Here is a 27,255-nt window from a genome sequence, read left to right on the forward strand (position 1 = left end):
CTGTGTTTGTCTGTCTGTGTCTGTCTGATAGTAATTAATATCTGTGGTCCGTATCTGGAGGAGGAAGTACAGCTTTAAAGGAATAACAAAAGACTTTGTGTCTTAGACCCTTCGCAGGTGTTACAGTCGGGTGAAAGAACATGGTGTTGGGAAAAGAAAGAGCAGTTACACATTTGAACAGTTGGAACAGGTGTTTGGTCAGGGAGGATGGGATGCTCAGCCCTGCCAGCCTGTACTTATTAACAGTAGTGGCTTGTACCAGGAGCTGGAGTCAGATGGCAGCACTATGGAGGACTATTCACAGGAGGACTGGGGAAACCACAGTCAGGAGCTCCATGGCTATCCAACAGATCAGGAATTGGGTAAGAAAACAACATGTGTGCATGTGTGTGTGGCTACCTGATAGTGCAATGAATGGTATTTATACCATCTGTAATGGCTTCTAGTGTTGTCAGCACAAGGCATTTGCCAAACTGTTTCAGTCAACATGGACATCCTTGATTTAACATCAAATTGCCAAGTCATGCTCACTATTAGCTACGTGGTGACTTGCATACTGTTAAGTTCCTTGAAGATAGAGACTTCCTAATCTGAGTCATACAGGAGGTTCACTGACACAATCTTATGCAATTCAGAATACCCCTGTCTGTTCTTTGTAGCACTAAGATTTCCTGCTGAGAGCACTGACTCTTGGCCCAACTTCTTTAAATCCACACTGGTCCAATTAAGAGGCTACATGTAGTTTTTGTTTGCTTGTATCCCTGTATGTCAAGTGCTCCAGTTTCTTATTTGGGAAGTATTGATCAGGTTTTAGCTATAGCCTGTGTACATCAGCAGCAAGTTGTGTAATGAGTTTTAGTAGGAAATGCCCTTCCGCCTAGTGAAGTGCTCAGGTGCCGCTGAGAAAGTTCAGGCAGGATTGGCAGTGTAAATTTGCTTCCCTTGCTTAAGGGAAAAAAATACAGAGATCCTGCCAATGACAGAGAAATGGAGAAAAGAACTGAGATATTATTGTATTTTCTATATTAATGCTGCTTTAATTTCTTCCAAATGTTAGAAGGGAAAAGGAAAGAGGCCCTCAAATTGTTAAGATTATTAGCCATATGTAAAAGAATATGCAGATTTGAAGAATAAGAATAGATGCTAAATGATCTTGTCTTTTTACGGCCTGAGCAACGGCAGTGCATCATAGCCCTGTTTGCTGTGAAGAGTTAAGTCCCCAGGCTGTGAGAAACGCAGAATATGCTGATCCTTGTATTTGGGGGAATAATTACTTACCCTGTAAAACCTACATAGGAAACCTAAATAGGGCAGAATCATTTCCATTCTTGTTCTTTTAAAATCATGTTTGCATCGAAATTAAGCTTTAAGCTCCTCGCTTGAAATCCACTGGTGACCTTGAAGAGTTTTATGCTTGTGGAACCTGGTTTCTGATCTTGCATATAAATGTTTGCATCTCATTATATAAAGTTACATTTTTAAATCTGGTATGGGACAGTGTTAGACACCAGGATAAAGGAAGTACAGAACAGGCAGTAAATAGAGCTACTTATTCACATAAATGTATACCACCACTTAGGAAAATATAATTTGTTTTACAATTCTTTGTTTTTCAGATGAAATGCCAGTTTCAAAGAGAACGTTAAAAATAAAACAAGAGTCTTCTGAAGAGGCACAGTAAGTAGATGCTCCATTTTTTTACCAATGTGTCTAAATCTAGTGACCTGGGAGGATCATGGGTCGCTAGGCATGATACAGAGCATGAGTGCATTTCTGCTCAGTCTTCAGCATTGGGGACCTGAACCGCTGAATGTTCCATACAGGAGGAAGGAGCGATTGTTCCATGAAGATGTGTGTTTCCTTGTGTAGTTTGCATTTCTACATGCTTACTAAAGACAAGATGAGCCACAGCGCTTGGATTTACATGGGGCTGGGCGAAATGGTAGGAGGGCCAAGGGGATGTTTAAATTCTTTTATTACAGTTTGAGAACCAGAAAGGAAGCTCTTAGGTGACCTACTTACACACGTAGAGAACAGCTCCTGGAAGACACACTGAGAATATTCAGGATAGAGCCTGTCGCTAGCCCAACTGTTGTTCTCCCCCAAAGAGTTAACGCCATCTGTTAGATCCACAGTTCTTTTTAGTGGCTTTAAATGAGTTCCATATCAACGCCATTAAAAAGACTAAAAGATGAAGTTCGGGGCTAAATGAAGAGCACCACTCATTTTTCTTCCTGGTAACATTGGATTCTTAGCACACGTGACTTGTGTGATGCATTCCACAATGTGACTTGAAATTTGCTAGACAGAGGAGAAGACAGGCTGCAGATAGCTAGCTAATAACCGCAGGAAGGCAAGTCAGCTCAGCAAGCTAGCGCGGCAAGTCTTTCTTTGCAGTGTGTCTTTAAATGAAAGAGTCCCCAGTGGTGTTGAGTAATCCTGTACCTGGGGAAAGGGTGAGTATTCAGGAATAAGAAAGTGTCCCCTAGTCCTCTTCAAAAGCAGGATGTGACACAAATCAGCAAACGCAAAGCCAACTCTTACTGAGAGGAGGTAGTTACCTTTTTGAAATAGTGACATCAAAGTAGACAGGAAGGAAAACCGGTAGCTTAACTTAATTCTCATTGCACATGCTGGCTACAGTGCATTTATGGGGGTCACAGGCTCTCTCACCTTTACATGGGGCCAAGGATTGAACTCGAGTCATCTGGCTTACATAGCAAGGGCTCTGCCCTCGGAGCCATCTCACTAGCCCTGGCAAATGATTTTTAAAGTGATTTTTAAATCCATACTTTTAAATTCCTCACTCTCCAAAAATGCCTCTGCTTTGTAACTAAAGTGCCCTATGTCTCCCACATAGCCACTTGGGATCTTCAGGACATGGTCATTTGATGTAACTAGGTATAGACCCATCACAGAGTTGCCACTAGCCTTAAACCCTGGAACCTTTTTTGGCATTGGATCTTCAGAACCCGGGAAGTGGGCAGTTTTCAGGAACTACTCAAATAAGTATGGTGCCAAATTGTTCCAAGCTTCTGAAACACTGTCGTGCTGAGTCCAGCAGAACTCTGGTGTGCTTTTTCTCTGGTGCCAGCTCACTAAGGAGTGAGAGGATCTGAAGAGCTTCCAGTTGGCCATTTGTACCTCAGTCTGGCACTTCTGAGATTCTCTGTAGTGTCTGACTTGCTCAGAAAATGAAGTATCAAATAAAATACAGATATCTTGATCTGGGTAGTGGGTTGGGTTTTATTTGGTTTTCTCCTTCCTTCCCCACCTGCCCCCTCCCCAGCATCTATGTGATTAGTTTACTGACTAATCCATGCTTCATTAAGATTATTCCCCAATCTTGTTTCATTAACTTTTGTTTTCTAAGTGTCTGCTGTATGTAAGGCATTAAAATACATCAGTGAGCAAGATGAACACAATTCTTCACTCTCCTCCATCTCCTAGTGTATTCCTCCTTGAGATTAATAAAACATGGAGAGATGTCTCAGTGTTAGGAGCACCTCATGTAAAAGCATGCGGATATGAGTTCAGGTCCCAGTACCTCTGCCAAAAATGGCCATGGCCATTCGCTCCTGTAAAGCTGACAGAGATGGAACCAGGAGGATCTTTGGGTTAGTGGCTGCCTACCCACTCAAACCATGAAAGCTCCAGGTTCATCGAGAGACACTTTCTCAAAAGAACACAGCTGAGAGTGGTAGGGGAGGAGGGAGACTTCATCCTCTTCTGACTTGTGTACATGCATACACACACAGGTGTACGTATACCAAACACACATACACACAAAAGTTTAAGAGAAGGGAGTTTATAAAAACAATTTGATATCTATAAAAGACAGTATTCCTTTGAACTTTTGTCCCACTCAGAAACATACCTGCCTCACAGAGCATCACACTTGAATATTGTGATTGAGTGAGTACCTTCCTATTTCCTCAGCAGAGAAGTGGTCCAGGAACTGAGCGCTTTCCTTTAGGTGCTTACTTGAGAAGATTGTAAGTCAGACTCACGAGGGAAGGCACCCTTAGGGTCCCGTTACTGTAACACAGTGTTAGCTCTTTTCGTCTTCGATAGACCAGGGTAATAAGAGGCTTTGTGAGGCCTCTCCAGAATGTTTCAAAGCTCTTCTCCTGGAAGATAGAAGATTTTAAAGCGAAAGTCTGAAGGACCATCGCCTCTTCTGAAGATTCTCTTAGCTGAGGGCTGGAAACAAAGCTCAGTGGTTAAGAAAGTGCTTGGTGCTCTTGCAGAGGCCTCAGGTTGATGTCCCAGTATTAGTGTCCAGAGACTCACATCCTAGGCCTCCAGCAGCCCTTGCACACACTGCCCCTATTCATAAACAGTAACTAAAACCAAGCAAAACCCAGCACTCTTAGCCAAGCTGCTTTTTTTGATTGTGAGTAAACAAGTAAGCACTTTTGTAGTTAAACTTATAGTTAATTTTAAAAAAATATAACAGCTCCATTTCCAAGTTAATATCTAATAAGCCAGTCTTAGCATATCAAAGTTTGGCCATATTTGAGAAACCATTTTTTCCCTCCCCTCCCCTCCCCTCCCCTCCCCTCCCCTCCCCTCCCCTCCCCTCCCCTCCCCTCCCCTCCCCTCCCCTCCCCTCCCCTCCTCTCCTCCCCTCCCCTCCCCTCCCTTCCCCTCCCCTCCCCTCCTTTCCTTTTTTCACTCTCTTGCTCCTCTCCCCTCTCTGTGTAGCCCTGGCTGTCCTGGAACTCACCATGTAGACCAGGCTGGCCTTGAACTCAGAGATCTGCCTGCCTCAGCCCTGTAAGTGCTGAGAGTAAAGGTATACACTATCATTTCCAAAAAGAATGTAAATTATGTGAAGTATCAGTCAATACATCATTTAAGTAGCCTGTGGAACAGGAATTCCATCCCATGTTCTATCTTAATCTGCTAAATCTGCTAATTATGCAAGTCATAATTGAAGCATTTCTGAGGTTATCACCTTGAATGTTCATTGGAGAGGCATGTTGTCCTTGTATTAGGTCCTTAGTTATAACCATGTACTTACTTTCCTCCAAAACATGTGTGAAAAATTACTGACTCATAAATCCTGTTTTAAAAATGAAGGTATTGTTTTGAGGCAGCACCGGCATTTCATGTTAAAGTGTTCTTTGCCTTTGGAACTTTGTTCTGAAGACCGCTGTGAAGGTCTGTGATGGCGCACACCTTTAATTCCAGCACTGGAGAGGCAGAGGCAGGTGGATCACTGAGTTCAAGGACAGCCAGGGCTATACAGAGAAACCCTATCTCGACCCCCCCCCCCCAAAAAAAAAGACTCCTAGGAGCATAAGTATTTATATTTACTAAAATTGATCTGTGACCATGAAAAGCTGTTTGTAATTCTAGGAACCTTTGGAGGTATTTCTGACATTTAATGCTGTGGCCTTCTGAGGTGTGGGTGTTTTAATGTAACATTTCATTCCTGTTGACTGTATCTTAAGTTCTAGTGGCTCTTATAGTGGGCAGTCTAGGTAATGAACATTTCCACCATCATAGAAAATTCTGTTAGCTATTGCTGCTCTAGATACTTGAAGAATTTGACCGTTAACTTCTCTTTCTAGGAAGCGAGATACCATGCAGAATATTGTACAGATTTTGGAGTCGGTGCAGTTGAAATGGGAACTGTTTCAGAGTTGGACAGACTTCTCAAGGCTCCATCTTTCCAATAAATTGGCCATTTTTGGAATTGGCTATAACACCCGCTGGAAAGAGGATATTCGTTACCATTATGCTGAGATCAGCTCACAGGTGCCCCTTGGCAAGCGTCTTCGCGAGTATTTCAACTCTGAGAAGCCTGAGGGACGGATCATTATGACCCGGGTGCAAAAAATGAACTGGAAAAATGTTTACTACAAGTTTTTAGAGATCACCATCAGTGAAGCGAGGTGCCTAGAGCTGCACATGGAGATTGACTGGATACCCATTGCCCACTCGAAGCCAACCGGGGGCAATGTTGTTCAGTATTTATTGCCAGGAGGCATTCCTAAAAGCCCAGGCCTTTATGCCATTGGCTATGAAGAATGTATCGAGAGGCCTCTCTCACCAGATGTGGAGCGCCATGCTCTGGACCCAGGGAAAGAGGGCCGAGTCGACCTGGAGACCCTCTCAGCACAAGCCTCATTACAGGTGGAAGTGGAACCCACCCGGATCATCTACTGCTACCTCGGTATTGCTGAGGTCAGGACTCTGCAGCAGTGCTTGTTTTTACATTTCCAAGCAAATGCCAAAACCTTCAGTAAAGAGTGGGTTGGTATTAATGGGTTTTTGTCTCAGAACTGTATTGTGGATCCTGGAGTTTCCCCCAAGTCCATCTACATCAAATTTGTAGAAGTAGAGAGGGATTTTCTTTCTGCCGGCTCATTAGTTGAGTGTCTGGAAAAAGCCATTGGATACCCCTTAAAATTTAACAACTGAGTGTCATCCTTCATAAGGATTTGGGCTTGTGCAGTCTTGTCCCTTCTTCCCATTACCCAGACTACCCCACGTCCAGATGCTGCCGTCGGACTCTTCATGGGAGCTTTTTCCACGATGAGACCAATACAACCTCTAAGAAATCATAGACTCTGGGCAGGAAAAGCAGACCTCACCTGAAATGCTCATTTTGAGCAAGCAGGTCTTGCATGGTGGGTCAGTTCTTTTTTACAAAAAGAAAACATCGATTTTAAAACTGGTTTTAGAGCCTTGATATAAGCAAATGTAGGTACATTCCATATTGGACAAAACTTATACTTTGAGTTTCATATGAAATTGAAAATTGTATTTTTTTCACTGTTTCATTTTTACACATCTCTATAAGTATTATTTACAACCTTGAATAAATAAGCAATAGATAATGGCGAGTAAATCAAGTCACAGTAAATACAGCTGTTTTTAAATATTACCTTTAGCTACTATTGTATATAATTTAGAATTCATTTTTTCACCGACCAAGTGTTTTACTATTTCCAATCAGTGTTGCCTGCAAAGACTTTTGTTTATGTGATGTACCAACTTTTATGGTTGTGTTGCCATTTAAACTTTAAAAAAAAAAAAAAAAATTAAAGGAATTCCTGACTTCTTGGGTGTGCTAGTTGAGCCTTTTGTAGCGGAGTGTGGCTGCACTGTTTGTGGGGATTTGTCTGGCTTTGCTGTAAGAATGGGCAGACAGGCTGTATGTGGCTCATCTAGATGTACAAGACCCAGGGTTCTATCCCCAATACTGGAAAGAGAAGAAAAGGAAGGACCAGACCCCCAAGCCCCGCAAATGCACTCTTTTCTATATATATTAACAATGAAGATAGTACTTTCTTGTCAGTTCCAGAGGTCATTAGAAGTCATATTGTATTTCTTTCTGTTCCTTCTAACTTTAGTGGTATGAAGGCACTTTGATTCTCCATGTTTTTCACTTACTAATTGAGGTAAGTCTGCTAAGTAGTAAAAGGACAAACTTGATGCCTTGATCTTTCTGTGTCTAAACAAAAGAAAATGAAGATCCAGTAAAAATACAATACTAATGCCTTTGAAGAGTGATCCTTGAGAGAAAAAACTGGAAGGTGCCAGTCCACTAGGCAGTGACTCATGCATATTCCTTTTCTGAGACTCCAGTGGGTCAGGTGCCACTCCACGTGGAGCTTAGCACCCTTGGCTAAGAAGAGTCGCTGGTGGTCAAGGATTGCAGGAGCGTGGGTAACTCATCTTCAGTGGCTTTGCTATAAATGGGCAGCAGGTCCAGACGAGAACCCATAAGCCCTGGTTTTCTCTACTGTTAAAAAAAAAATCACAAGTCAGAAGGTAGTGGTACGGTCCTTTAGTCCCAGTGTTTGGGAGACAGAGTATGATGGATCTCTTGAATTTGAAGGTAGACTAGTCTACAGAGCAAGTTCCAGGACAGCCAGGGCTACACAGAGAGACCTTGTCTCAAAAAAACTAAAAATAAAATTGCATATTTAAAAAAAATTCTTTCCTACAACCCTCAAATGAAGACACCCCCCCCCTCCTTAGTATGATACCGTTTGGCTAATTGATGCTTGTATGTTTTTTCAGGGATTTTAACCACAGAGGTGGTCTGTGTTCTTTGAATCTAAGCTTAAGAAGTAACCTCTTTCTCTAATGTAAGCTGCTAAAAATAGGTGCCACTTCAGGGAGAGTATAAATACCCAGGTACTGTCGGCACAGCACCTGCTCTTAGTGTGTGCAGTATTTGTATGTGGGGGCCTTGGGAGATTCTTGTAGGTTTCCTCTTTGGTCCTCAGGCGAGGATGCACTGATGGTGTGTCATACAGGAGTAAATTCATGGTCACCAGTGCTGAAACAAACATAGTCACAGGCGGAACAAACATTACCAGGAACACTGCATGGCCCCTCCATTGTGACCACTGACCAGTCCAGAATTATCATTAATAGTTGCTGAACTTACCTACGTGTATTCCTTTCCTTCACTAGTTAATAGATGGGGCACAATATTTTAGGAACAGTTGGTGAGGACTTTTTAGACCTGCATAACTGGGAGTGTGGCCTTGTTAGACTCCTGTGACCAAGATGGAGGGCAAAGATAAGATCAAGCCTGAGTTTCCGAGTGGCTTGAAATGGGTTAAAGGTCAGGGAAGAGGACAAAACTGAGCTTTGGGAAATGGAGGCTTGTGAGGACAGTGACTTGCTGATAGGAATATCCTATCTGACCAGAGACAATAGAAAAGAAGACAATAGGCTGTCAGGTAACATTGACATTGAGCATTGTCTCAGACAAGGGGACTGACTAAGACCATAAGCCTTGTAACAGATCCAGGAGGGAGAGAGGCCCTTTTAGTCAAGCTTTGTTTTGACTTCTGGAAAATTTTTAAGTTAAATTGTTTTTATGTGTGTGAGTGTCTTGCCTCCGTGTATGTATATGTACCTACCACATGCGTGGAGGTCAGAAGCATCAGGTTTCCTAGTATTGCAATTATGGATGGTTGTAAACCACCATGTGGATGCTGTGAATTAAACTTTTGTCCTTTGCAAGACCAACACGTCCTCTTGACTGGTGTGAGAAATCTTTCCAGCCCAAATATAAATTCTTTCTAAGATCGTACATGAAGTGTGGTTGAGAGAAACCTATGATGAACCTACCTTGCACTCATCCAATGTTTAGGTTTCGACTTCCTCGGGGTCAGAAGTGGTTAGAATAGGGGACAATGAGGAAAATTCAGGCGTAAAAGCCTGTGAATTCTTCTGTGCCATAGGGACAGTCACTCTCCTTAGGTCCTTAGCTGATTATGTAACAGAGATTTTGGGAAGCAGCTCTTGGGCAGGGATGGACACACCTGTGTCATCAGACGCTTCAGTGTCACTAGGCAAGAGCCAAAGCTTTGTACTTCCTTTTCCTGGGAGGAGTTATTCATTTGGAGTGACAACGTGGTCCAGGCAACAGATGAAGGGTGTTTGAAAGAGGTACTTATGGGACTGGAGACATGGCTTTGGGGTTAAGGGTAAGGATCTTCCGCAGCATTGGGGCTTGATTGCATCTTCTCATAGGGCAGCTCAGAATCCAGGGGATCCGACACCCTCTTCTGGCCTCTACAGGCACTGCACACGTGGTGCAGACACATGCAGGCCCATACACACTTTTTAAAAAATGTTTTTAGTATTCTCAAATCTAGAAAAATCTGATAGGCAAGGAAAACCAAGACAGCCCATCCCTAACATCACCTTTTGACAGTACAAAGTTTGAAAGCTGAGCTGCCAAAGAGGTAGATTCCATAGATGTCAGGGGCAGTCTAGTGTTTGTATAGGCATTTCGTAGAGCCACTGCATGACTGGTATTTGAAGAGGAGCCAGGCTGGGGCTCTTTAGGTAGGAAAAGCCATTGCACAACACTGGAGCTGATGGGGTGTGTAGAGATGAGGAGGCCAGGCTGCCTCTACTGCCTGACAGTTCTGCTCCCTCGGAACAGGCCACGTCAGACATTCGTGGCTATGCCTTCTGTCCTGCGCAGCAAAGCCCTGCCCAAATACTTGAAGCATATTTTTATTTATTGGCTGTTAGGCTGGAACCGGTGCGTTCCCCCTGCTGAAGCAGCCCGGGCCATCAGGGGGCGCAGAGGTGCCGCCACCCCCATCCCCGCCCCCAATGACATGGGTGGGGTGTGGGGTTGAAATTAAATTCACAGCGGAAAGATCTAGTCCTGGGAATTAAAGGATCAGAACTGGCCTAAGCCGTTCACTACAAGGATGGGCGGTTGCGAAGACACCAGCGGCTGTACAGAAGGGAAAGACATTATTTATATCCCGTCCTCCTGCAGCTGCTCCCTCCTCCCTGGTCAGCATTAAGCCTGTGACTGTTGCCTCAGTTTCCTGCTCACCTCCCTTGTACCAGGTCTTCCGTGTTTTCATGAGGCAAAGGTCCGAGACTCCCCCCAGACCCCCATACACTCCGCCTCGGGCCTCGGTTTCTGGAACTCTGGAGAACCAGCCCCTCTCTAGCCTTAGGAGCAGGAAGGCCTGTGGCGTCAGGGCTATGTTGGATGTCTTCCCCAGAAGCCTCGGGCCTGAACCGGGCGGAGAGAGGTGTGGGCTAATAAAGTTCGAATCCCCATTTCAGCGGCTGCTCCTAACCCAGCTGAACCCACACTACACAACGTGGGGGCTCCCCTCTTCCTCCGAGAAGGCTGCTCTGCTTTGATTCGGGATGCCGCACGCCAGGCTTGGAGCGGCCGTTCTGACCCCAGATACAGGGCTTTTATTGTCGGGTCGGGGTCACTTCTTAAATTTAGGTTAGTCCCCCCGCCCCCATTCCTCCTTTTTCACCCTCTATTCCTGACACCTGCCCTGGAGGTATGAGGTAGAGGCCGGCGGATCCGGCTGTTTGAGCCTGGGGAGAGCTCTCTTCCCCCGCTGCGAGTCACTAGCGCGCCGCGCCCGGCAGGACGGTGACCTCTCCACCCCTTTGAATGCCCCGCCCACTGTCCAGTCGGTCTCCACCCCACCTCCCCATCCGCACACCCGCTGACTTGGGTTGGAGCCACCCTGGTCAGTAGCCTGGTTCCTGTGCACATTCGGGTTGCCGCCGCTCACCCACAACACCTGTAGACACCGTGTGTCCAACTCTCCCTGAGTACTCCGGGCCAAGGAGGGCCATGATTCTTCAGGCTGGAACCCCCGAGACCAGCTTGCTGCGGGTTTTGTTCCTGGGACTGAGTACCCTTGGTGAGTCAAACACCGGGTCTGGAGGGCTTTGATCAGGTAAATCTGATCCTAGGGGAGGACTTTAGAGAGTGGGTTTGAAGGGATTTTTGTTTGACATTCTTGTCTTTCCTCATTACTCTCCACTTCTGGACATCACTGGTTGGTGCTACACTTTCTGCCTTCTATGGCTAGAACGGCTTCCAGCTTTGGTGTGGTGTGTGGTGTTGGGGAGGGGGATAAAGGCATCTCCAGCCAAGACCTCTGGGATGAGTTAAGGCAGTTATTCCTGTCTACTCTCTACCCCCACTCATCACAGCTGGATAAGCTGAGGCACTGGATGAGACAGTGACTAAAGGCTTAAGGACTTAGTTCCAGTCCCCCCTCCCCGCACCCCTCATTCAAGCTGATGTGAAAGATCCCTGAGGGAATGCCTGGTCCTCAGTCTTGACGCAAGTACTTCAAGCAGTACTTCACGTCCCAGCATTTCCCCACCAAGCTCTTTTCTTTCCTTCCTGCTTCCTGCCCTGGAAATCAAAGGAGATGCCCCCAAAGCCTGACCATGAGGTCATTTGGACACAGGAAATTCGGGAAGAGGTCAGTTGCTCAGACTCCAGCACACAGCCTACCATCAGGTCTACCATCGTCCTTATCTTTTCTCAGATCCAAAGGAACAAGGAAAATAGGGAGAGGGTGCCAAAGGGTCCAAGAGGAAGGGGACCTCCTGAAACAAGTGTTTGGGTGAGCTCTCCAGGACAACTATCTTAAGCAGGAGCTGGAGGTGGCCCACCCAGTACTATATCTGGAGAGAAATGACTCAGTAGGAACTAAGTCCCTTATAAGCTATTCCCCAGGCTGTTTTGCTCTCTGGGTTTAGAATCCTCGCTTTAACTTCTTCCTTGGGCTAGAGGATGTCAGAGCAAGTAAGACCTGGAAGAATGTAGAGTAGATTCAGTGACATTGATGGGGATCTCCCTGCTCCCACCCATGGTTTCTTTCGGCCTGGTCTGTGTCCTAGTGGTGTTGAGGGCATGAGATCTTAGGTTCCCAAATATGAGTCTCAGAGCTTCTGTGCCCTTCCCTCCAAAGCTTGGAGTGTTTCCTGTGCCTTCAGCTTCTCAGCTCTGCTTTTGCACCTTCAACCTCAGCTTCTGTTTCTTTTCTGCATTCTTCCTCAGCTTGGCCCTTACTGTGTTGGAGAGGGCAATGTCAGCCTCCAAGCAAGGGAGGAAAAACCTATATTGGCTGCCTGAACATCACAGGCATCCTCTGTAGGTCACCCGTGGCCCCTCCTTTTTCTCTTTCAGCTTTTGAGTTTGATTTTGTCATATCAAAGATCCAGAGCCTAAAATGCTACTAATAATGCCACGAAGGTTGCCCTTCTTGGCCTCTGGAGGGTTAAATGCACTCGCTGCTCCTGGGGAAGGCACAAGGCAACCCTCCCCCCCCCCCATGTGCTCTTTCGTGGCTCAGAACTGTCCCTGGAGCGTGAGAAGCCCACAAAGGGAGTTTCTCAGAGAAATAGGGAAACTAAAAATAGTAGCCCTGGGGAGAAGGGCCCATTCGCTCTGCTTAGGCCCTTGGCTCTCTCCTTCTGGTCTTAGATTGGGCTGAACGATGCTATTCTTGAGCAGCTCCGGAGTCCTTCACTGGAACCCAGGGACTCCCCATTTTTCTCCTTGCGGCACCCAGTCACAAAAAGATTTGATCAGTTAGGGGATTCTTCCGTTTCAAGTGACTCTAGAGCAGAGAGCTGGGAAATCCCAGGAGTCCCTTGCTCACCTCGAAGCAAGGGTGTACATGCTGCAACTCACCTCCCACTCCCAGCCCCTGCCCCTCGCTTTGCAAACTGCAAGTGCAAAACCTGGAAGAGGCAGCTAGAACACTCTTGGGGAGGGAAGCTGAAGTCTATCTGATAAAGACATGTTTCCCTCCTTACTGGCCTTACCCCAAGAAGGCTAGGAAGGTGCGCCTGGCGGTAGCGGAACAACCTGCAGGCAGAGTCCCTGGAGGGAAGTGGACCTTCTCAAGGCCGGGTTGTTTTTGCCTGCAGAGCCTCCGGTCTAACGGGCCGGGCTTCATTGTCTTCTGCCTTATCGGCGGGCGCAAGTTTCCTGCTCCGACTGCAGGGATCCGCCAGGAAATGTCAGGGGTGGGGGGTGCCACGAAGGACAAGGAGTAGGGGTGGGAGCCTTGGTTAAGACGCGGCCGGGAAGCGATGGGGGAGGCGCGCATCCTGGCTCGGTAGGGTTCTAAGTCTCCCCAGCCTTCCGATTGGCTTTGCTGGCGCAGATGGTCTGGGGCCTCCGAGCCTCGGCTGCCCGCTCACCTTCTCCAAGGTGGCAGCTTGTCCTGCGTGCAGAGTGCTATGATCCAGGAAGAGCAGGGCCCAGGAAGAGAGCTGCTGGTGTCACCAGGCTCCGCTTTGTGCTAATCCAAAGTCATTTTCCAAAAGGCTTTAGCACTTGGCACTGGAGTGTCATCAGTGTCCCCCTAACCGAAAGGGACACTCCCTTTCCTATCCCCAACGCATGCTGGGGAAGCTTTGTACTTGTGGGAAGAATGTCCTCAACTCTCATCCTGACACTTCCTACAATTCAGTGGCATTTCGCTTTGATAGTCAGGACCCCCAAAAGTGTTCTTGAGGGTTTGGCTGAGTCTCAGGCGTGCGTTTCCCTAGGGTAGCCGACTCAGTGGGACTGAGCCAAGGCCTGGGATTCTCCTAGTCACCAGCAGGCGCTGGAGCTGAGGGCTGGCTCCCGGAGTTCAGAGGGAGCCGCGCGGTTAATGAGTAACTACGTAGCGATCTGCCATCCAGTTGCGAGCTCGGGCTTGAAGAGTCTGGGTGACCTGGCCTGGCATCTCCATTCTCCCTTGCCACCAAGGAGACTGGAGGAGCAAGTGTGTGCCGTGGGGGTGTGGGTCAAAACCAGGTCTGCTTTCCCTTCTGGAATCGCCCTTCTGGAGGTGAATCTGCTCAGACTCTGTACCTCAGGATTAGAATGATTACATAGAAATGTGGTTCCGTCCCTACTCTGAACACTAATAGACGTCGGAGTGAGGAGAAGCAGGACCCTGGGAAAGAGGTCTCCGGGGCACGGCTCCAGGCTTTGTTCTCCAGGGACAGGTTTTCCCCTCAAGCGACGGAAGTTAGGCAGGCTCCTTCGGCTGACTAGGGAACCCACCCTAGGAGCTTACCACCTCCTTGCTCTCTCTTTCAGCTGCCTTCTCCCGAGCTCAGATGGAGTTGCACGTGCCCCCGGGCCTCAACAAATTGGAAGCGGTAGAGGGAGAAGAAGTGGTGCTCCCCGCCTGGTACACGATGGCACGGGAGGAGTCGTGGTCCCACCCCCGGGAGGTGCCCATCCTGATCTGGTTCTTGGAACAAGAAGGGAAGGAACCAAACCAGGTGAGGGGAAAATCTTAGCCAATGACAACTGAGGGGTGTAGGGATGAGCTGGCAGAGAATATAGGGAAGAGAAGACGGCCTATATCAGTGTTGGTTCTCATTGTGGATCCCAGTACACGAAACTGAGGTAAAAGTGCCAGTGGGGGTGGGGTGGGGTGGGGTGGGGTGGTGGGGCGGGGCCTAGGGTGAGACTGAGGATAGAAGAAACACGGTGTGAGTAAAACAAAACCTTTTTCTTTTTTGGTCTTATACTATATACCCAGCTGGCCTCAAAACTCACAGAGGCATGTCTGCCTCTGCTTCCTGAGTGCTGAGATTAAAGGCAGGGGACACCGTCCCTGCATCACCAACTTAAAAAGCTTCCCATGTTGTGAGCTGACATCTTCTGGGCTTGAGATTGTCAAGTACAGGCCACATCTCTTCCTGGATCCATCTGCCATTATCAGCCCTCCTCCTCCTCATGTTTGTGTAGAGTGGGCTTGTACAGGCCATGGTGCTAGTACAGAGTTCAGAGATAAACTTTCAGGAGTCACTTCTTTCCTTCTATCTTTATGTGACTTCCAGGGACTGAACTCAGATCATTAGCCTTGGTGGCAATGCTTTTTTTTTTTTTTCCCAACAATGAGCCATCTTGCCAGCCACAAATCCCTAAATTCTTTCTATCTGTGAAAGACAGTATGGGCCCCTGCCATTACTTGGCAGCTCTGGTCCTCCACTACACAGGAGTACCACTCAATGGTTCTTTTATGCAGAAGCTAAATGAAACCATTTTCAGACTCCCTCACTGTATATATTCCTTGCATGGTCTTGGAAAATGTATTCAAGGAAATTATTTGATCTAATTATCTTGGGTTTTGTGTTTCCTTCTCGCTCTCTCTCTCTTTCTTTCTTTCTTTCTTTCTTTCTTTCTTTCTTTCTTTCTTTCTTTCTTTCTTTCTTTCTTTCTTTCTTTCTTTCTTTCTTTCTTTCTTTGTCAGCATCTCTCTAAATAGTCCTGACTGTCCTGGAATTCATTATGCAGACCAGGCTGGCCTTGAACTCCTAGAAACCTGCCTGCCTCTCATTCTGCCTGCCAAGTGCTGGGATTATGCAGTCCTGGGTATGGAACGTAGGAATTCCTGAATACACTAGGGCAAGGCAGGCAATCTTGTTCAATCCCCCACTGAATTTTTTTGTGTATATATGCATGTTTGGATGTGTATGCATATTGATGAATATATGCATATGCATATGTGTGTGTGTGTGTGTGTGTGTGTGTGTGTGTGTGTGTGTGTGTGTGCCTGCTCATGTGCAGGCCAGAAGTCAAACGTTAGGCATCATTCTTCAGGTGCTATCTATCTTGTTTTTGAGACAGGGTCTTATATTAGCAGCCCTGAAACACATCATTGGGCTATGCTGGCTCTCCCCCAAGCCTCAGAGTCCACCTGTCTGTGGCTTTCCAGCTTTAGAGTTATATGTGCTTCACATACATGACCCTATATCAGCTTCTAGAATATTTGTCAGGAGTGACAAAGTAGAATGACACTGGCCAGTACAGTCTTTGGATATTTAGGAAGAAGTTGAGGAGAAAGTCAGTTCTTGGAACAAAGTAGACAGCCTTGAAGGTGAGATGTTTTAGGGGCTCAACGGGAGAAACTGGAAGTTTTTAGTCTTTTTAAAAAGGGTTGGTCTTTCTAACGTAGCTATTTTCTCATTCCATCTTTTCCATTTCACACTCGCCGTGTGCTAGGTTAATGGCTGGTTCTGTGCTGACTCTGCGGAAGGCATTTGTAGGGAGCAAGTGCTGGTTCTTCCAACCTGAATATCAGGTGCTGAATATCAGTGCACGCTGCCACTCCAATTCCGTCCCAATCGTATCAGACATTACTGTACTTGATGGTTAAGAAACTGCACAGTGCTGTTAAAAATAAATGTTCCACCCTGTTGAGATTTTGTTTGTTTTGATTTTTAAGCACGAGTTCTGCGGTCTGAACTCAGATTTTCATGTGTGCAGGACAAGCATGTCAGAGACTGAGCTCTCTTCCCAGCCATACCTCTCTCAATTACAGGGGGAAAAAAAATCTTTTTTTTTTGTTTGTTTGTTTGTTTTTTGTTTTTTGTTTTTTTTTTTTTTTTTTTTTTTAGTGTGGCTTTTAAAGGTAGAAACTTTAGGCCTTACAAAGTTGTAATGTACAATCTAATTTTTTTTATACATGCTTCCTCTTGCATTGCTCGTTCTTCTCCCAGTATGGTGCTCCCCTAAAAGCCACCATAAAAGCTGAAGAGGTGATGGTCCACATGGGAAGTGAGAACTGCCTAGAGTTGTGAGCGGGTGGGTGAGAAGATAGGTTACTAAAAGGTGGTTCAGGTCAAGTGAGGAAGCATCGAGGACGTCCAATTTGGAGGAGGAAGACATGCTGAGCTGACACATACCAACAGATGCTGACAATGCCTACAGATGCATTGGAGACCGTTAACAGATGTCCTGTCTCCACTAGGTGTTGTCTTACATTAATGGAGTCATGACAAATAAACCTGGAACAGCCCTGGTCCACTCTATCTCTTCACGGAATGTGTCCCTGCGCCTGGGGGCACTCCAGGAGGGAGACTCTGGGACTTACCGCTGTTCTGTCAATGTGCAGAATGATGAAGGCAAAAGTATAGGCCACAGCATCAAAAGCATAGAGCTCAAAGTGCTGGGTGAGTAAGACACACACATCTTTGAATTCTTTCCCACCTCAGCACAGGGAGGTGAAGCAGGTCTCCCTCTCAAGTGGCTGAGCATAAGACCTGGGGATGAAAGGTGGAATGACTTAAGAGATGGAGGGATCAAAACCCGTGGGCCCTTGGAGTGTGGATTTTAACCTGTCTTCCCCTCTCTAGTTCCTCCAGCTCCTCCATCCTGTAGTTTACAGGGTGTACCCTATGTCGGGACCAATGTGACCCTGAACTGCAAGTCCCCAAGGAGTAAACCTACTGCTCAGTACCAGTGGGAGAGGCTGGCCCCATCCTCCCAGGTCTTCTTTGGACCAGCCTTAGGTAAGAGGGTTCCTGGAGGTCTCTGAGATGGTGGCTGAAGATGAGGGAAGATGAGAGGTACCTCACAGACTGGAGTGATGAAGACAGGCTTTACAGAAAGGGACATGGAAAGACGATATATTAGCAGGTGCTATGCTCAGAGCTTCTAAGAACTGGGGATACTTTTATTGAGGTCTGGAACTAAACAGCCTGATTTGAGTTCCAGTCCATATAAGAAATATTTGGGGGTAGTGTGTGTGTGTGTGTGTGTGTGTGTGAGATACCGGCATTTAAGTCAGGACCTTGTACATGAGAGATAGACACTCTACTACTAAATTACATCCCTAGCTTCTTTGGTTTTGAGACAGAATCTTATCTATAGCTAATACTGGTCTCAAATTAACAAACGATCCTTTGGCCTCAGCCTCCTGATTATACGCTATGATCAGCAACTGAAATATTTGAAATATGAGTCATGAGATGGCTTTTAAAGGGTCATTATTAATTGCCAAGGCTTTGCAAGTAATTTTGATTGTATAAAAGAATAAGAGTTGTTGTTGTTGTTGTTGTTGTTTTTGTATTGTTTTGTTTTTGAGGAAGGGTCTCATGCATCTATCTATGGCTGTTTTAGAACTCAAAATGTAGACTAGACTTACCTTAAACTCACAGAAATCTGGCTGCCTCTGTCTCCCAAGTGCTGGATTAAACGTGCACAACACTACACCTAGCTTCATGGATACTGTTTTTGAAGATACATTTTGAATTATTTAAAATTTTAAGCAAGTTAATTATTATTATTGTTGTGGTGGTGGTTGTGTGTGTGTGCACATGGCGGGTGTGTATGTGTGTCATGGCATATGACTGAGGACAACTTTTTGGAGTTGTTCTCTCCTTCCACTGTTAAACTCATGTGGCCAAGCTCCTGTGTCAAGTGCCTTACTCACTGAGACATCTCATTGGCCTAAAAGCATTACTTTAAAATGTCAGTAGAGGAAGAGGAATAAATCACAGACGTACACCAAAGTGTTAACCACTACTGGGTGTCCATGGTGGGTATAAATAGTTTTATTTTTCCCCTTTATACTTTTTATTGGACCATTTTATTTTATTCGTGCTATGGATAGAATGCAGGGTCTTGCACACACTAAACATCAATTTTACTATTGAGCTAAACCCCTGGGACCCATTTGACTTTTTTCCTGAGCTATACGTTGAGTGTTCGTGCTTGAGCTTGTGTGTGGAGGCCAGGTGTTACCCTTGGGACAGGAGCTGTCTACCTTAGCTTTTAAGCAAGGGTCTCTCACTGAGGTCTATGCCTATTGATTTGGCTAGGGTGGCAGGCCAGCATTTACTGAACTATTTCCCCAGCCCCTCACCTGAGCATTTTAATAATTATATAATAATTTTCAAAAGGGCTCAGTGCATAGGTTTCTTGTGAAGGATAAGCAGGTACAGAGTTTAGGCCAGGCTCAGCACAGGTCAGCATGCTTAGCCTGACCATGCTTCACAACCCCCATGGCTAAAGAGTATTATTCCCATTTTACACATGAAAAAGTGGGGAGCCACAAGGGTCACATGGGCATTTGGGATACCAGCTCTTCCAGTTTCTAGTCAAATCTTTCTGTCTGATCAGGGACCCACATTGCCTTTCAAGAACAAATGTCAAAAGGATGTTTTGGTTTTTCCGTATAGCACTTTTGTTCAGAGATCAGTTGGGACCATTGAGGAATAGAAATGGAGCGGGCATTGAGCTAGCCTGTCTGCAGAGCCCAGAGTGCTGCCACCTTCTTCCTGCTCATGAGGCCAGAGATAAGCAAAGACTCTCAGAGACTCAAAGAGCCCAGAACTAGGGCATGATATATATGGTTGTTTGTTTTTTAATGGAAAAGTTAGCCCTTGGACTGACAGCTGAATTGGTTCCATAGATGCTGTTCGTGGATCTTTAAAGCTCACTAACCTTTCCATTGCCATGTCTGGAGTCTATGTCTGCAAGGCTCAAAACAGAGTGGGCTTTGCCAAGTGCAACGTGACCTTGGACGTGATGACAGGTCAGTAAGGGGTAAGTGTGGTGAAGAAGTGTGGTCAGTGGGTGGCTTTGCAGGAAAGAAGAGGTCTGTCTGCTACGGCTTCTCATTGATTCATGACTGGGAATTGAACTTGGTCAAAGGCAGGTACAGATGTTTGGTCAGTGTCTGGCCATTTTCTACTTGGCAGCCCTCTACCCCCATCTTAACAGAGAGAAGGGCAGAATGTCATGGTGATAGCTGAGTAGTGGAACTTGAGTGAACAGGGAACAGATAACTGTCCCCTTTCTGACACTAAGGCATTTTCAGGGTCCAAGGCTGCAGTGGTCGCTGGAGCAGTTGTGGGCACTTTTGTTGGGTTGGTGCTGATAGCTGGGCTGGTCCTGTTGTACCAGCGCCGGAGCAAGACCTTGGAAGAGCTGGCCAATGATATCAAGTAGGTGTCCTTGATCTTTGAGAACATGACAACTCTTCCGACTTTTCTGTGGCATCTGAGAATTCAGGCCTCTCCCATTTTTAATAGAGAGGTGGGCAGTGGGTGTAACAATATTCCTATGGGAGATTTAAAGGGAGGAAGGGAGGGAAGGAGGGGGGAGGGAGAAAGAGAGAGGAGAGAGAGAGAGGGAGAGAGAGAGAGAGAGAGAGAGAGAGAGAGAGAGAGAGAGAGAGAGGATGTATGTGTGTGGAGGAACAGTAAAACAAGTGTGTAGAAACTCTTCTCCCTTTTCTCCTTTTGGCCTCTGATGTGTTACTTATTTGATGACCAGGGAAGATGCCATTGCTCCCCGGACCTTGCCTTGGACCAAAGGCTCAGACACAATCTCCAAGAATGGGACACTTTCTTCGGTCACCTCAGCACGAGCTCTGCGGCCACCCAAGGCTGCTCCTCCAAGACCTGGCACATTTACTCCCACACCCAGTGTCTCTAGCCAGGCCCTGTCCTCACCAAGACTGCCCAGGGTAGATGAACCCCCACCTCAGGCAGTGTCCCTGACCCCAGGTGGGGTTTCTTCTTCTGCTCTGAGCCGCATGGGTGCTGTGCCTGTGATGGTGCCTGCACAGAGTCAGGCTGGGTCTCTTGTGTGATAGCCCAGGCACTCATTAGCTACATCTGGTATCTGACCTTTCTGTAAAGGTCTCCTTGTGGCACAGAGGACTCAATCTTGGGAGGATGCCCACATTCTAGACCTCCAGTCCTTTGCTCCTACCTCCTTCTATTGTTGGAATACTGGGCCTCAGTAAGACTAAAATCTGGGTCAAAGGACAAAAGGAGGAAATGGACCTGAGGTAGGGGGTTGGGAGTGAGGAGGCTTCACTTCCTCCCTGCTTCTCCCTGAAGCCAGATGAATGCTGCGGAAGATCGGCTACCCTCCAAGGGCTCTGGAGGAGACTGCCAGTCAGTGATGCCCCTGGCTCTGTGATCTGTACAACACCCTTATCTAATGCTGTCCTTTGCCGTTCGCTCCATCTCCCTGTATTAATATAACCTGTCCTGCTGGCTTGGCTGGGTTTTGTTGTAGCAGGGGGATAGGAAAGACATTTTAAAATCTGACTTGAAATTGATGTTTTTGTTTTTATTTTGCAAATTTCAATAAAGATACATCGCATTTGCATGGACAAGAAGTAATTGAATCACTTTTTTTTTTTTTGCCAGCTAGGACCTCTCCGAAGTTGAGTTTCAGGAGGCTACGAAGTAGATCCTACCTACTCAGGAGGCTTTACCGGTATCCACGGGCTTCCTAGCTTTATCCACAGGGCTTCCTAGCTTATAGTTCTTCTAGAGTCTGTAGAAGGGCTGGCTATTCATTGTCATAGAAAAAGAGAAAGTACCAAGAGCCTGAGGCTAAGGAGCCCCTAACCTATTCTGAACAGCAAGGAGCTGATGAGCTGATGATGAACTGGGGCACCTGCTGCTGGAACTCTGAGACCCCGGGATTGAGTATCCACACACCCCATTGCATCTTCCTCTCCAGGACAGAGGAGAGGAACCTCACCCATGTCTCCTAACCCGTGCCATTGGATCCTTAACAAGCAAACTGTCCTACCCTGTGGGTTGCAGGCTCCTTCTTCGTTTGAAGAAAGGCATAAGATGCCGTGTGGACTGGTGTCCTAATCCTACCCTGTTTTTTCCTCCCAAGTGTGGGGGTCTTCAGATCTCAGGTTCTCTGTTCCCGTTGCCTCTGGGAATGGAGAAGTGGGTGTAGTTTCCCTGGAGAGACTCACACCGCAGGCAAGTGGTGGGAAGAGAATCTCTATAGGGTCTATAAGAGCTCCTGGGATGCATGCTTGTTGCCTGTGACCTCCCAGGTCACATCATTATTGGCCTATCGGTATCAGAAGCCCTTCTCTTCTGCTAAAGATACTTTCCTTGCAAAATGCTAATTCTGAATCTTTGTCTTTAAGGTGCCCACCACAAGCCCAGCAACTTTCCTAGGGCTGAAAAGCTTCAGAGATTGCAGGGGGGTTGGGGGAGGAGAGGAAAGGAAAAGTTATCCCAGAATCAAGCCTGGAAGAGGGAGGAGCTTTTTTCTTACCTGAGGGTGCCCGCCTCTGCCCTTGTTTGCTTTGAGATAGCCAGTCTTTCTCCAGCCCAACACAAGGCGGCTGCCCTTCGGGCTTTCCTAGACCCTTACATCCTTCAGACCGATAGAGAACAGGACCCGGAGACAGCAGTGGCTATGGCCTGGCCCCTGGTGGGGGCTTTCCTTTGCGGGCACTTGCTGGGCTTCGTGTGCCTGAGCGGTGAGGAGAGGCTGGGTGGGCGGGATCAAGGCGAGAGCTGGGGCAGGGAAGGGCTTCCCAGGCCTGCTCAGTTCCTGCAGCTGGGAACCACTGTGCCAGGCAGGGAAGGGGGCTTTGAAGGCTGGGAGGGGAAGCGAGAGGCAAGCTAATGAGTTGGCCTCTCTCGCCATCTAAAGATTTACCATTACAGGATCTTTTCTTGTTTCCTTTTCTGCCAACACATCCTCATACCTGGCCTAATCTTGGACCTTTTACCCACAAAAAACCGGGTTAGGCCGTGGGCTCCTCCCTCCCGGAAACCTCTCAGGAGGGAAGGGGTTGGATTGAAGAAGGGGGTTGTGCTGTGGCAAAGGAGGCCCCAGCCTCTAAACAGCCACAGTAGTGTGGGACAGACCCTCCGGATCTGTGTTGTTGGGGTCCTTGGTCCCAGGGCTAGCTGTGGAGGTGACTGTGCCCACTGAGCCACTGAGCGTGCCAAAGGGTAAGACGGCCGAGCTGAGCTGCAGTTACAAAACATCGGTGGGCGACAACTTTGCCTTGGAGTGGAGCTTTGTGCAGCCTGGGAAGCCCATCTCTGCGTCCGTGCCCGTAAGTTGAAGGCGGGGTATCTGCTGGGTTGGCCAGGGACCGAGGGCTCACCCAGGATTAAGTTTGGGGAGGACTTCAGCCATTTTGGTCCTATATTCTCTCTTCCTCTTCGACACAGCTCATGAGTCCCAACTCCCCTGCGCAGATGTAGTCTGGTTCAGCCACTAAATTAACTGAACCCTGTGGTGTGATTGATTGATAGTATACTGTTCTGCCTTTTGCTGCTCTGCAGAAAAGGGGACTTATATGCCTTGGGCCTCTTCTCAGGTTCTGTACTTCACCAATGGCCACCTGTATCCCACTGGCTCTAAAGCAGATCGGGCCATCCTTCTCCACGATCCACCCACAGGAGGACTGGCTACCCTGAAACTGACTGACCTCCGCCCTTCAGACACTGGGACCTACCTCTGCAATGTTAACAACCCACCAGATTTCTACACCAACGGGTTGGGGTTAATCAACCTTACTGTGCTGGGTAAGGCATGCTGGGGATGCACTAACCACTCTCCTATCCTGACCTGCCACCCCTACCCCACCCCCTTTAGTCTTGATATGCAGGCCAAGCACACAGCTGCATTGGGAGCTTCAAGAAAAAAATTATCCTACCCTAGATGGTCTGTCACACTACAACTCCACCCCATGGTATCTCCCTTAGGGCCTAGTATCTAAGTGTGGAGAGAGAGAGAGAGAGAGAGAGAGAGAGAGAGAGAGAGAGAGAGAGAGAGAGAGAGAAACTAGTCATATATGGGGGTGTTGAGACATAACATAGTTCACCAGCTTCATCATTCAGGAACCTCCCACTAGTAGCTCAGATTTGGATTCTGTCCCTCCTAACGTCAGTGACAGAGAAGGGAAGTGACCATTAGAGGAACAAAGCCTACATAACTGAGTACCACATTGTGTTCAGAGCTCCCACCTCACCATTAATCAGAGCCTGTTCAAAGCTGAGTAAGATGTTTGAAAGGTGGACAAGGATGTTTATACAAAAACTAAAGGCCCAGGATGGGGTCCATGACCCATGCATTCAAATATCTGAAGGGCCTTCATGTGGGGGAGAATTTATAATTTCTCTTTATGGGCCCAGATGCCAAGAAATGAAACTGTTCCGTTGACATTATATTAGCAATGTGCTTGGGCTCAGCATGAGGAAGACCTTTCCAGGATGCAGAATTCCCAGTAGTGGAAATCACTTGAGTGGTATATATAGACCACTATTTGGCAGAGGAATTGAAAAAGGAAATGTTGAAGTCAGTAGGTCTGGGGTTAGAGGATTGCTGAGATCCTCCTGTGGTTTTCGCAGTGCCCCCCAGTCACCCCTTATGCAGCCAGAGTGGGCAAACCTCTGTGGGAGGTTCTGCTGCACTGGGATGCCGCTCCTCTGAGGGAGCACCCAAGCCAGTGTACAACTGGGAACGTCTCGGATCTTCTCCTACACCTCCTCCTGGTAGCATGGTTCAAGGTAAGAGTACAGGGCATTGGGAAGAGTGAATTGGAGACTTAAGATCTGGTCTCTAAATCCAGTTCCCCATATCTGTTATGACTAAGGCCCTTTCCCTCCTCCTTTCTTGTACTGATGCCTTCTTGTCTGTCTTCCTGCCGTGCTTGGGAAACACTTCTCAAGCTAAATGTCTTCCTGGATAACATGGAAGAGAGCAGAGGGCAGGGAACAATCTCGCACTCCCTACCTGCCTACTTAGTGTAGATTTGTTAAGGGTCATAAGTTTCTTCCAAACTTCCTAGTGAGGTAACTAGAGTAGCTTGGACTGGTTCACACATCGGGTGAGTTTCTTTGGAGACGAGTATATCTAGAAGGCTTAGCTCTCGTTTGTTGGTCCCAGATGCCCTGTTTCCTCGGGTAGTAACAGTCCCAGTGCACACTTATTCCAGCAAATCTCCTCCCCTAGATCATTTCCTGATGTGTTCTCTGCCTTCTGAGGCAGAAGTAGAGTTCAGGAAAGCAGTTGGCTCAGCTTTGATCCATTTTAGAGGATGAATGTTTAGTTATTAAGCCTTTTGCTGCCATCCAGGATCTGACCTCATCCAGTAAGTGTTCCACCGTCCATTATCGCCTTCCTGGATATGCAGTTCCTCCTCCAGGAAGGCAGCAGTGTGGGGTGGCAAGGGCACACAAGTTGCAGTGACTTTGGAGTTCACTGCATCTTCTCAAATTACTTTTTTTTCTGAGCAGGGATTCTGACCAATCAGATGAGGCTAAACCTTTCTTGGTAGTTTGTTTTAAGGACTGAATGCAGTGAGCTTTCATGGTAGCTGTATGGGCTCACTGTGAGTTGAATCCATGGTAGCACACATGTCCTTCTCACTCTTTAGATGAAGTGTCCGGCCAGCTCATTCTTACCAATCTCTCCCTGACCTCCTCTGGCACCTACCGATGTGTGGCCAGCAACCAGATGGGCAGTGCCTCCTGTGAGCTGAACCTCTCCGTGACTGGTAGGGGATGCTGGGTAGAGGCCTGGTCAAAGGCTTGGCTTGGGAGAGATTATATGACTCTTTATCTGAAGGTGGGCAAAACCTCCTACAACTCTGAGGTTTGTGTCTCTCTAGACTCATCTGAAGGCCGAGTAGCTGGGACTCTTATTGGGGTGCTGCTGGGAGTGCTGCTCCTGTCAGTCGCCGCATTCTGCCTCATCAGGTTCCAGAAAGAGAGGAAAAAGGAGCCCAAGGAGACCTATGGGGGTAGTGACCTTCGGTGAGCAGGAGAGCTGGGGGTGGTGCAGAGGGAAATGAAAGGGATCGGGCTCAGGCTCCAAGTGGATGTCTTCAGACTTCAAGCTGTTGTCATTAAAAGCCTTTCAGGGGAGGGAGTTCCTGTTTAGCCTTGGCACAGAAAGGAGAGATGGATTCATAAACTGGAAGGGATAGGGATGGCTGTTTGTCAGACTGTCACGTGTGTGTGGTATGTGTGTGTGTGTGTTGTGCGTGATATCTCAATGCATTTAAATATATATCACTTGATGCATTTAGCTATATATCACTTACCTAATGCGTTTTGGTATACATATCTCACATAGAGGTAATTGGGGAAGGTGGAGGGTGGATACCAGGAGTTTCATTTGTCTTAAGATTAGTTATTCTGGATGGGACAAACACAAAAAGCCAAAGCTCTCTTTGTTATATACTTGACAATTTAGCTGCAAGGCATGGTATCTTGCATGTAGAGATTGGTGTAATATTTCTCTTTCCTTAGACAGTGTCTCACTAGGTAGCCTTGGCTAGCCTGGAACTCTCTGTGTAGACTAGGTTGGCCTCAAACTCACAGAAATCCTTATGTTTTTGCTCCCCAAGCACCATCATACCTGATCATTTCTTGTGTGTGTGTGTGTGCATGTACACAAATGTACACGTGTGTATATGTTTGTACAGGTTGAGTGTGTGAGTATGTGGACAGAGGATAACTTGACCTTTTTAGGAAGGCCATCTCTCTTATTTTTACTTATTGTAGTTTATTAATATTGCATGTTCCTACTGTGCATGTATGGAAGAGCATATGTTCTCTGTCACCCATGTGGAAGTAAGAGAACAACTTTTTGGAGTCATTTTTCACTGAGCTGGAGCTGGTCAAGTGAGCTAGATGCCAAGTGAACCCCAGAGATCCATGACTTGTGTCTGATATATTTTATGATAATTCTTGGGGGTTTGATTTAAGGTCTTCCTGCTTAGAAGCAAAGCACTTTCCCCACTGAGCCACCTCCTCAACTCCCAGGACATGTCTTAAAATGTGGTCTTCAGATGACTAGACAAACCCACCAGTAACTTCTTTAAACACTCAGATTTAGGCCAATTTCTATGCCTCCAAAGGCAAAGTGTGTGTGTCAGTGGTGAGACCGGCCTGGATTCCCTTCATTTTAAACAAAGTTCTACAGATGATTCTCAGGACAGCAAAATTTACATGTCCCTGAGTTAGAGGATGACAGTTGCCTAAGGGATGTTTCTAGCCTCTGTGTGACTTTGCTTGTACCCTTCAGGGAGGATGCAACCGCTCCTGGGGTTTTTGAGCAAGCTTCTATGAGAGCCGATCATAGCAAAGAGCTCCTGGAGAAGTCTCCATGTGCCAGCACCATGACCACCACTAAGTCCAAACTCTCTATGGTTGTCTGACTTCTGATCGCTGAGGGTGGTGAGCGTCCATGTTAATAATTAAAGCCTAAACCATGCCACCTCGTTCTCCTTTCTAGTGGTGAATTCCTCTTCAAAGAGTGCTATCAATAAGGGAAGGAATGAATTTGAAATCCCGGAGACCGTGCTGCCTTGGGAAGTTCCGGCTGGGTCAAAGGGATAGGCTTCAACCTAGGTGTCTTTGTATAGCTCCTACTCTTTTACC

The 27,255-nt window shown here is 46.9% G+C and overlaps 3 protein-coding genes across 12 annotated transcripts in view; all 3 read left to right on the forward strand.

Moving 5' to 3' along the window:
• The window catches only part of Msantd2 (Myb/SANT-like DNA-binding domain containing 2), a 38,582-nt gene extending 29,579 nt beyond the window's left edge, over nucleotides 1-9,003 (forward strand). For 2 of the 9 annotated variants that reach the window (XM_006510230.4, XM_030244294.1), the window contains 3 exons: nucleotides 263-362; nucleotides 1,617-1,677; nucleotides 5,580-9,003. In XM_006510230.4, the coding sequence (XP_006510293.1) occupies nucleotides 263-362; nucleotides 1,617-1,677; nucleotides 5,580-6,432 (1,014 nt within the window). In that variant the 3' untranslated portion in view covers nucleotides 6,433-9,003. Of the gene's footprint in view, nucleotides 1-106; nucleotides 363-1,616; nucleotides 1,678-5,579 lie in introns of those variants that run through there. The other 7 variants (XM_017313314.2, XM_006510232.4, XR_003947870.1 and 4 more) reach the window with 6 other exon arrangements.
• A 1,975-nt stretch (nucleotides 9,004-10,978) lies between these two features.
• Nucleotides 10,979-21,209, forward strand: Esam (endothelial cell-specific adhesion molecule). 2 transcript variants are annotated; one of them, NR_136939.1, is made up of 7 exons: nucleotides 10,979-11,180; nucleotides 14,378-14,565; nucleotides 17,043-17,244; nucleotides 17,428-17,583; nucleotides 19,488-19,621; nucleotides 19,896-20,022; nucleotides 20,354-21,209. NR_136939.1 is itself a non-coding variant. In NM_027102.3 (7 exons), exons 1-7 carry the CDS (start codon nucleotides 11,111-11,113, stop codon nucleotides 20,670-20,672), a joined length of 1,185 nt encoding a protein of 394 aa, NP_081378.1. In that variant the 5' UTR covers nucleotides 10,979-11,110; the 3' UTR covers nucleotides 20,673-21,209. The 2 variants fall into 2 exon arrangements, 1 of the variants encoding a protein (NP_081378.1); NM_027102.3 differs by having other exon boundaries at nucleotides 19,488-19,610.
• A 935-nt stretch (nucleotides 21,210-22,144) lies between these two features.
• Nucleotides 22,145-27,095, forward strand: Vsig2 (V-set and immunoglobulin domain containing 2). Its single transcript, NM_020518.2, has 7 exons — nucleotides 22,145-22,328; nucleotides 22,759-22,916; nucleotides 23,184-23,391; nucleotides 24,217-24,375; nucleotides 25,245-25,364; nucleotides 25,479-25,623; nucleotides 26,900-27,095. The coding sequence occupies exons 1-7, from the start codon at nucleotides 22,265-22,267 to the stop codon at nucleotides 27,030-27,032; spliced, it is 987 nt and encodes a 328-aa protein (NP_065264.2). The 5' UTR covers nucleotides 22,145-22,264; the 3' UTR covers nucleotides 27,033-27,095.
• The last annotated feature ends 160 nt before the right edge of the window (nucleotides 27,096-27,255 follow it).

This window comes from Mus musculus, chromosome 9 (genome assembly GCF_000001635.26).
Source record: "Mus musculus strain C57BL/6J chromosome 9, GRCm38.p6 C57BL/6J".
NCBI classification, from domain to species: domain Eukaryota; kingdom Metazoa; phylum Chordata; class Mammalia; order Rodentia; family Muridae; genus Mus; species Mus musculus.

What these genes read in the sequence shown, in the direction of transcription:
- Esam (NM_027102.3), top strand. Translation starts at nt 11,111, where the DNA reads ATGATTCTTCAGGCTGGAACCCCCGAGACCAGCTTGCTGCGGGTTTTG. An exon ending in CATAGAGCTCAAAGTGCTGG is followed by an intron (nt 17,245 to 17,427) that starts GTGAGTAAGACA and finishes TCCCCTCTCTAG; the next exon opens with TTCCTCCAGCTCCTCCATCC. An exon ending in GAGCTGGCCAATGATATCAA is followed by an intron (nt 20,023 to 20,353) that starts GTAGGTGTCCTT and finishes TTTGATGACCAG; the next exon opens with GGAAGATGCCATTGCTCCCC.
- Vsig2 (NM_020518.2), top strand. Translation starts at nt 22,265, where the DNA reads ATGGCCTGGCCCCTGGTGGGGGCTTTCCTTTGCGGGCACTTGCTGGGC. An exon ending in TCCTGGTAGCATGGTTCAAG is followed by an intron (nt 24,376 to 25,244) that starts GTAAGAGTACAG and finishes CTCACTCTTTAG; the next exon opens with ATGAAGTGTCCGGCCAGCTC. An exon ending in TATGGGGGTAGTGACCTTCG is followed by an intron (nt 25,624 to 26,899) that starts GTGAGCAGGAGA and finishes TGTACCCTTCAG; the next exon opens with GGAGGATGCAACCGCTCCTG.